The 9,774-nt window shown below is 37.9% G+C and overlaps 1 protein-coding gene across 1 annotated transcript; it reads left to right on the forward strand.

Annotated features, from left to right (window-relative positions):
- The first annotated feature begins 2,584 nt into the window (after positions 1-2,584).
- LOC113662751 (C-C chemokine receptor type 5-like) lies at positions 2,585-7,724 on the forward strand. Its single transcript, XM_027177840.2, has 3 exons — positions 2,585-4,223; positions 4,532-4,581; positions 6,449-7,724. The coding sequence occupies exons 2-3, from the start codon at positions 4,556-4,558 to the stop codon at positions 7,470-7,472; spliced, it is 1,050 nt and encodes a 349-aa protein (XP_027033641.2). The 5' UTR covers positions 2,585-4,223; positions 4,532-4,555; the 3' UTR covers positions 7,473-7,724.
- The last annotated feature ends 2,050 nt before the right edge of the window (positions 7,725-9,774 follow it).

The raw sequence follows: 9,774 nt of genomic DNA on the forward strand, positions 1-9,774 counted from the left end.
GAAACAGTGGAAGAGATTAAAGATAGAACAGACATAAAGAAAAAGGCTAAAATGGATTTAATAGAAATGAGATGTGAAACCATGCAGGAAGTCTTGTGCCACGCGATCTTTAATCTCACCCAGCTGAGAGATCCCCATGTATGCAGACTGAGAGACAAACTGACTGGGAAATCCAAATCAAGCCAAGAAAAAGCAGACACGCACCGATCTCAGGCTCGGTCTGACTCTGAATCTGAAGATGAGTGTGAATCTGAAAATGAGTGTCTCTCCGGTGTGCTCACCGGAGACGTCACGTGAAGTAGATGACATTCTAAAAGATATAGAAAGCTGCTGTAAAAATAAAGACTAAAACAGCTAAAGTAATTACAGACCCAATTATGTTCCAAGTACTTGCAGGAACTGAACTAAGGGGAAAAGATCCACTAGAAAGAGCTAATCAATTGCTTTCATCTGGACAAATGCTGGATGCACCGACAGAATTGATAAATCAGCTGTTAGTGAACAAAATAGGGCCAGAATGGAACACTGAACTAATTATATACAAAAATTAACTAGTCCTAGGAAACCCTCGTAAAATGGAAAAGGCTAGAATTGAGAAAACAATACAGGAGCATGGCCTAACCATATTCCTAACAAAAGAGATAGACAAAGGTAGCAGGAGACAGTTTTAGACTGTGAGCACAATCCTCAGTGAAGGGATAAAATACGACAGAAAGTTGGCCCTGATTAAAGAAAAAGGAGGAGAGAAGGACAAGAGTAAAGATCAGTATTATATGCAGAAAGGGAAGCAGACCCCATAACCTCCACAACGTAAATACTATCACAGACGGGGTAAAACTAACCATAAATTAATGGAAATGAGGCCCCCTCAAGAAAGAGGAAATTTATGATACAGCCACAGACAGGAAAACAGGTGTGACACGTTCTCTTGAAAGACACACAAGCCACTTCCACAAGACAAACTCTTCAATAAATCTGATGAGAGAAGGAGTAGTGTTTACATTGATCCAGAAAAATGGAACAAAATGACCCCTGAAGAGAGAATTAAAATCCTAGAACAAAGAAAAAAAAAAACAGCCCCAAAACTTCAACTAAGAAATTACAAATAGTCAAGAAACGCTAGGAAGAGTCAGCCTCCGGTAGGAAACTAAGAGATCCCCGCGATAAAGAAGGCATCCAGGAAAAGGGAGGTCAACTAAAAACCAAAATAGGAAACCTAGAATTTAGAAATGACACGGGAGCTGATGTATCCACAGTATCTCAGAAGGAGGCTGGAAATCTTAAACCAATGGGAAAGAAATACCTAATAGAGGCATGTGATGGTGAAATAAACGAAAAGAGGTGTATGAACTAGAAGGCATCTGTCACGATGAGACAAAGGCGAGTGCAGATCCATTTGCAGTTAAATCCTTTTAATACACAAAACGGGAAACAAGAAACAAACAAGCAGGCAGAACACTGAGCAGGACAGGGCACAGGAACAGAGACATGACCAGACAGCATAGCACATACTAATAACGACTCACAATAGGGAAATGAACAAACAGAGTAGATATAAGGAACAAGAACCAATCACAAGATGGAGGCAATCACAGACTGATACAAGACACCTTGGGAAGAGAGTGAGTGCAGTTAATGTCCATGGTAACAAATAGGTGGGCGAGGTCAGCAATTAACAGCAGGAAATGACAGCAGAAAGAAACAAGGGAAAACACAGACAGACTCGTTACAGCATCGAGGCCATAAAGCCAAAGAAAACCTCTTAGCCCTTAAAGATGTAAAACAGATAAAGGGCAACACTAAAGTGGATCAGGAAAGAAAGATAGAAAGGATTCTTAATGAAACTAAAATCAACAAAAAGAGATTAGAAGAACTGATACTAAAATAAAAAGAAATATAACAGCAAAAGCAAAAATGACTGTGGCCTAATGGGCCCTGAACATACTGCTATAATAACAGGATGGACCTCTAGCCCCCAAAGGCAATACCCTATCAAAAAGGAAGCGATGGAGTCCATAAGACAAACCATCAGAGACTTTGAAAAACAAGGAGTAATTAAAAAGGTCAAAGGCTGCACCTACTAATGCACCTATACAAGCAGTAGCAAAACCAGATGGAGGCTGGAGATTAGTGACTAACTACAAGGCGTTAAATAAAGAGACAGTGCCAGATGGATTAGGAACGGGAAAATTCCTGTCAAAAATAGACTTTCCCAATGGATTTTGGTCATGGGAGCAGAACCGATATGTATGTACTAGACTCCCATAGGGATTCATAAACAGCCCAAACCTATCTCAGGCAGCAATACTAAAAATCTTAAAAGATGTGCCTTAAACTGTTGTGTATATTGATGACATTCTAATCATGTCGGAAACAACGGAACAGTACTTCCAAATACTCAGAGAAGTAATGGAAAGGCTAGCAAGAGGGGGTTTAAAACCCTCGTTAAAGAAAATGGAAATAGGGAGAAATGAAGTAGAATTTATAGGATTTACAATAACAGGAACAGGTAAATCCTATCAGAATCAATGAGACAACATCTAGAGAAGTGGCAAGGAGTAAAACCTACCACGGTGAAAAATCTTCTTGAGACAATTAATTCTGGGATATAGTCGACAGGCAAAACCCCTGTACAGAAAGACTTCCTGAAATCATTAAAATGGGAAGAGAAGGAAAAGAAACTAAAGGAAACCTTATTGCAAATGGCCTTAGACTCAGCACAACTACTCAGATGAGATGAAGATACAGATCTAGTAATTTATGTAAATAACACAGACACCGAGATCGAAGCAATACTCTATAATGAAGGAGGAAAAACACCACTCGCTTTTACTCTTACACAAAAGAAGGGAAACAGTTGAAACATGAGCCGAACATTGCTATAGACATTTTAATGACTATTAAATTAACAGCCCAGTCCCATCGATGCATGGACTCCACTAGAACCCTGAAGGTGTGCTGTGGCATCTGGTACCAAATCCTTTAAGTCCTGTAAGTTGCGAGGTGGGGATTGGACTTGTTTGTTCATCACATCCCACAGATGCTTGTTTGGCTTAAGCTCTGTGAAATTCATCACGTCAAACTCGTTGTTGTGCTCCTCAAACCATTCCTGAACCATTTTTGCTATTTAGAAGGGTGCATTTTCCTGCTGAAAGAGGTCACAGCCATCAGGGAATACCTGATTGATCAGGGAATACTGTTTTTTACGAAAGGATGTACATGGTCTGCAACAATGCTGAGGTAAGTGGCATATGTCAAAGTAACCTCCACATAGATGGAGGTCATTTCCCAAAGCATCACAATGCCTTTGCCGGCTTGCCTTCTTCAAATAGTGCATCCTGGTGCAATGTGATCCCCAGTTGAACAAAGCACAAGTACCCGGCCACCCAAGTGATGTAAAAGAAAATATCATTCATCGGACCAGGCCAGGTCACTTTCTTCAATTGCTCCATTGTCCAGTTGTGATGCTCATGTGTGCATTGTTGGTTCTTTCGGCAGTGGACAGGGGTCATAATGGGCACCCGGACTGGTCTGTGCTATACAGCCCCATATCCAACAAACTTCGATCACAACTTGGCCCTTGTCAAACTCGTGCAAACACATCAACTTTGAGGACAAAATGTTCACTTGCTGCTTAATAAATCCCACCGACTAACAGGTGCCTTGATGAAGAGATAATCAGTTATATTCACTTCACGCCTGTGCATTTGCAACAACCACAAAGCATAATCCATAAAACAAGAGATTACAATATTTTGAATTTTCAAAGAGCAAGTTACTGATTGAAAAAGTATTCAATATTAAGATGTTTACATTAATATAAATCTTGAAGACCTCCTGCCAGAGCTACTGTTATAAAAATGTCTTCAACATATTCTGACAATCTGAATAGACTACAGGGGTACAATTTGTATTAATCACATGTTCACAAGTTGCTTTTGTTTGGAAATGTTGTCTCAGTAACAATATTATCACTACCATCTTAACTACCATGAGGTACTTGTGCCCCCGTCAAATCTTCCATAAACTTTCGCAAAGCTGGGCACATAGAGACGTAAAAACACAAGCTCAGCACTTATGTATACAAGAACGTTAGCTGTAGTATCGGCAGGCTCCACAGAGCTCGATCAGGAAAACAGAAGTGTGAAAAACAGAGACCTCAAACACAACTGTATCATATGTGGTTTGGCTTAGAGCAACAAAGAGCTGTTTTTTTGTATTTTGTAAGTATACGGTAGCTTTGAATAACTTCTGGTCTGTTTACTTTATTAAATGCTAATTGCTGTATTTATTCATCTAGATCTTTGTCTTGATCTCTGTCTGTCTCTCTCTCTGTCAAAGCTACAGCTAACATTCACACAATACTTAACACCTCAGCCGTTTACTGACTCACATTATTATGCAGATACTTTCTGGAACTTGTGATGCACAAAACAGTTCGTTATGCTAAACAACACAGATGGTTTAACCAGCCTTTCATATTGGCTTATTTCTATTATTCTGTTTGTGATTTTTGATTTTATCGCCCCAGTATAACTATTAATGCTGAAGAGCAATGACGGGGAACAGCACGACATTCAGGTGAGCACTTATTATATTCCAGATATTAAAGGAACTCACTTTTAAAGCATCTGTTCTTTTCTGATATACATGTTGTATTTTCATGTATGTTGTTGATTGTAATTTCATTGCATTTCATGTCTTGAAGGATTCTGTCACGTGTAACTGACTTTAAATGATTGAAATCTAAATCCTTTGTATAAAACCTTGATTTCCTTCATTATTTTAGGTCATTACACTATTTAAATAAGCTTGTTTTGAATTCTATACATACTGTAGTATTGTATTTATATGATATAGAGAATGAATCTAGTATTATTAGCACTTTATTTGACCTACACCGTATACTCATAGCACATTCATAAGTACAGCATAATTCTGATTTAAATTTGAACCTTATCTTAGATCTTATCACTTTATTGTAACTAACAGCACAATTACGAGCTATAAAGGAATTCCTGTTATGAAGTGCTATGCATAGATGATAATCTAAAAAAATACAGCTTTAACTAATCACTCATAAAAAGAATTACAGTAAGAAACTTTGAGCCCACACTGTAAAGCAATTCACGGTGGTTTCACTTTGAAATGAAAGTTCATCTTCTGCCAAAAAGTAAAGTTAACAATCAACTTTGATTCAACTCAAAGAAATCAAGACAATGTATTACTGTAAATTTCACCTTACAAAACATATCAACTTGAGTTATATTCAATAGTCAAATCTTGTAATGACAACTGGAGTAGAAGAGTAGAAGAAAGTTCACCTAACTTCTACCTATCATGTTCTCCATTGCATAACAGAAATCAATGCCTTTCTCTCATCTTCGGAAAAAAAATAAATCTCAAGTTTCGAATTTAAACCTTTTCAAGAATTCTTCTAAAATTCTTTTCAATTTTTTTTTATACATAGTTTATGTGTTTGAAAATGTGTAAACCTTTGCCTATTTATTTACATGAATTTGTTTGCCTTATACAAATGATGGAGATTTAATGAAAGTGCTAAAATGAATACATGAAAGTGCTAAAATGAATACATGTAAATGAATGTGCTAAAAGGAATACATGTAAATGTCCATTCATAAATCGATAAATATTCTAAAAACTAGTTTTAAATCAATATATTCAACAAATGGACATTAATGGTATTAAAGCATAAAGATAAAATTTGACCCTCAAGATAAGAACCAAATCTAAAACGATTATTTTATAAATCGTAATTTGAGTCAACTTTCCAGGCTTTTCTTTCAGGTTACTGTATGCAAATTATCTTCTTTTAAATCAAGCCTCAGAGACAAGCTTTTGAAACACAGATGGTCACGAAATTTACATCCAAACACTCGCTTTTAAGACAGAAAATATATCACTGACATTAAATACATTAAATCCTACCTTAAATACAGACTGAAGATATACTGTATGACAAGCGTTGAAATCTAATAGGAAGCTGGTATGTTGTTGTGTAAATAATTCTAGTTGTAATTAGCACATAAAATTACTGCAAAATTGTAAACTTTAACAATGTGCCTTCCACAAGTATTGTTTGCCAGCTTATAAAACATTTTGATTATTATAAGCCCAGTATTTGGATTAGTTTGGCGTGATGTCTCTTGTTTTGTCTCTTGTCATGTACTGTAATGTCTCATCTGATGCGCAAGGGATTTTAAAGCAATGCTACACTTAATTACCAGTGCCATATTTTATAATGTCTTTAAATGACATTTCTATAGCTTTTGACTGTTTATACAGACCATAACTTCATTTATCAGCCTGATATACAAACCACAGTGTTTTACTCAAAATCTAAATCTCTAAATGTGTCTAAGATCTGAAAAGTGCACAGTTCTCCTGTAACTCTCATACAGTGACTCTCTCCTTATTTTATTTTCAGCGCAACAACAGAGTATGATTACATTGATTTTACTCCGCATGTACCATGTGAATTCGGATCCCATGCAAGTCATTTACTCCCGGTTCTCTACTCGCTGTTCTTCATGGTCGGCTTCCTGGGCAACATGCTGGTGTTGTGGGTGATCCTGAGAGGAGCTCAGATGAAAAGCATGACTGATGTGTCTCTCCTGAACCTGGCCATCGCTGACCTTCTTCTCATCTTCACTCTCCCCTTCCTGGCTCACTACGCCAGAGATACCTGGGTCTTTGGTAATTTCATGTGCGTGATGGTCCTCGGCGTGTACTACATCGGATTTTACGCAGGAATTTTCTTTATCGTGTTGATGAGCATCGACAGATACTTGGCGATCGTCCATTCTGTGTGTGCCTTGAAAATCCGCACAAAGGCTTATGGGATTTTAGCTAGTGTGGTCATCTGGATTCTAGCCATTATAGCATCATTTCCCGAGCTAGTGTACATTGGAGCCGAAACTTACGGGAAAGAAGTAGTGTGCAACGCTTATCCGAAAAATGGAAGTCACAATGAGATGAGAGTTGCAGCTTTCTTTAAAATGAACATTTTAGGTCTATTAATTCCACTGGTTATTGTGGGATTTTGCTACTCAATGGTGCTCTGGAGGCTTCGAACCCTTCGCACTTCTAAGAAACTGGCCGTACGTCTTGTTTTTACGGTCATGGTGGCTTTCTTCTGCTGCTGGATGCCATACAACATCGCAACGTTGCTTAAAGCACTCGAACTGAAGAAAATCTTTCCTCCAGGGTGTGAACTCAGCAAAAGGATCCAGCTGACACTGCAAGTCACCGAAGCTATAGCGTACTCACACAGCTGCCTCAATCCTTTCCTCTATGTCTTTGTGGGGGAAAAGTTCAGGAGGCAACTCGCCAGACTCCTTCGCAAGACACCATGCTTCCATGTGCAGTGTATGAAGAGCTACATGACCCGCGCCGCATCCTCCGTGTATTCACAGAGCACAAGTGTAGACGAACGTACCACTGCCTTGTGAATGGTAGCAGATTCATGAGGAACAGAAAATCTGATGTTACCACTCATATAAATGCATAGAAATGAATGTACAGTACTTGTGAAAATAAGATCAGTTATATTTGTAGGTCACAAATATCCCCCTGTTTTTAGGTACGGTGCTGACTATGTACTATGTCCAATATTATGCTCTGTGTACTAAAAAGACATTTCCTTTTATTCTCGGTGTATTTTGTACTAACACTAACCAGTTTCCCTGTTACAGTTAGTGTTTGAAAAAAAAAAAAGATCTTAGTTGTTGAACGAAGCCTCAAATCAAACCCAAAACCACAACAGCGGTGAAAAGATCTGAATAAAAGCATTCTGTGCCATTTAGTGGAAACTCCTTTAATCCTCTAAATGTACACATGGTATATGGGACGTTTATTGGATATTGTATGGATTTAAAACAACGCATTTGTTAACTTTGCATACAAAATAATTTAGGTACCTTCATGTAAATTCTGAATGATCCTTCCAGTTGTGTTGAAGCAATTTTTTTTAAATAAGCATAGACTGTAGAAATTGATTTGATAAATAAATTATAAAGGGGGACACGGTGGCTTAGCGGTTAGCACGTTTGCCTCACACCTCCAGGGTTGTGGGTTCGATTCCCACCTCCGCCTTGTGTGTGTGGAGTTTGCATGTTCTCCCCGTGCCTCGGGAGTTTCCTCCGGTTTCCTCCCCCGGTCCAAAGACATGCATGGTAGGTTGATTGGCATCTCTGGAAAATTGTCCGTAGTGTGTGTGTGTGTGTGAATGAGAGTGTGTGTGTGCCCTGTGATGGGTTGGCACTCCGTCCAGGGTGTATCCTGCCTCGATGCCCGATGACGCCTGAGATACGCACAGGCTCCCTGTGACCCAAGAAGTTCGGATAAGCGGTAGGAAATGAATGAATGAATGAGTTCATGTTTCATTGAAAATTATTTAAAATCTCAATTATGATGGTGGTTACAAATAGCCTGAGAATGAAAATGGAATATTCATGTGGCCAAAAGTATATGGACACCTGTGCATTGGCAATCCTAAAATTCTTAATCCCCCCGACCCCTCCCACCACTTTCATGTTGGATCATGACATGATGGTGGGCGAGAAGGCCTGGCACACATTAATTCATCCCAAAGATGTTCAGAGACGTTTAGATCATGGGACTTTGGATCCTTCCACAGAAATCTTGACAAACCAGAAAAAGGAACTTCCATAATGATCGTATGTCCCAATACATTTGAGAGCATTCTAACTTGTGGACCGTATACCTTTGACCTTACAGCTTATATAACTGAAATACATAATTGGGATATTAACCGAATTAATCCAATAGAACACCTTTAGTAAAGCATTATACATTCGATTTTCATTTTAAATAAAGCTTATAAAAATATGGAATAAAAAAATGTAGTAAAGTTTATATCTTCTTTTAATATTTGGCTTTGAAACGCACAGCTTCATCTTTATTACGCATCGAATACTTCAAACGAACGCCTTGCATCGATTGTTCAATTTTAACATATGATAACATTTAGTGATTTCAGCTAATAGTGCTTAGATTTTACATTTTACATTTTATTTCTGGGTGGTTTTTTTTTTAATGTATTATGAAATGAAAGCAGTTTCTGAGCGCTAGTAAAAAAAAAAAATCCTCTCTTTTATTATTTTACCTGATGTTCGAATCTATAAAAAAAAAAGCTCTCTACATCTTTCTATTCTCATACACTTTAAATTTACGCTTAAGATTTCTTTCTTTTTTTTTTTTTTGCATGTGAAAGCTGTAACATATCACTGCTTTACAGGGTGAAATAAATAAATAATGATAATTCTATCACTTTTCTCATCTGTTATGTTTATTGAATTTAGAGAATCTTAATGTGAAAATAAAAAGCAAAACACAGGGTGTGTGTGAGAGAGAGAGAGAGGGAGAGAGAGAGTGAGAGAGAGAGTGAGAGAAAGAAAGAAAGGGAGGAAACCACTCGTTTTTTAACAAGCTTACATCTGATATAAATAAACAGTTTATCGCATTTGTACATCCTGTTGCATTGAGGAAGATGCAGCTCAGAAAACTAAACAGCATCTGACATCTTTTTTCTTCTTGACTGAATTCACGCAGTGAAACATCACGCGTCAGTCTCTGCTGCTGTAATACTCACTACTAAATAGTATGACGAGATAGAATAACGTTGACGAGTGTTCGAGGCACTGTTATAGGAAAAAAGTAACGATAAGTGACGATAAGACAGAGGAGGAAACACAACAAATCAAGAAATGTCTTTGTGCTCAAAGCCCCTGT

Source organism: Tachysurus fulvidraco, chromosome 3 (genome assembly GCF_022655615.1).
Source record: "Tachysurus fulvidraco isolate hzauxx_2018 chromosome 3, HZAU_PFXX_2.0, whole genome shotgun sequence".
Classification (NCBI taxonomy): domain Eukaryota; kingdom Metazoa; phylum Chordata; class Actinopteri; order Siluriformes; family Bagridae; genus Tachysurus; species Tachysurus fulvidraco.

Bases quoted from the DNA above. Each gene is read 5' to 3' on its own strand.
- LOC113662751 (XM_027177840.2), top strand. From the start codon at position 4,556: ATGACGGGGAACAGCACGACATTCAG. The intron at 4,582-6,448 runs GTGAGCACTTAT...TTTTATTTTCAG, and splicing joins GGGAACAGCACGACATTCAG to CGCAACAACAGAGTATGATT.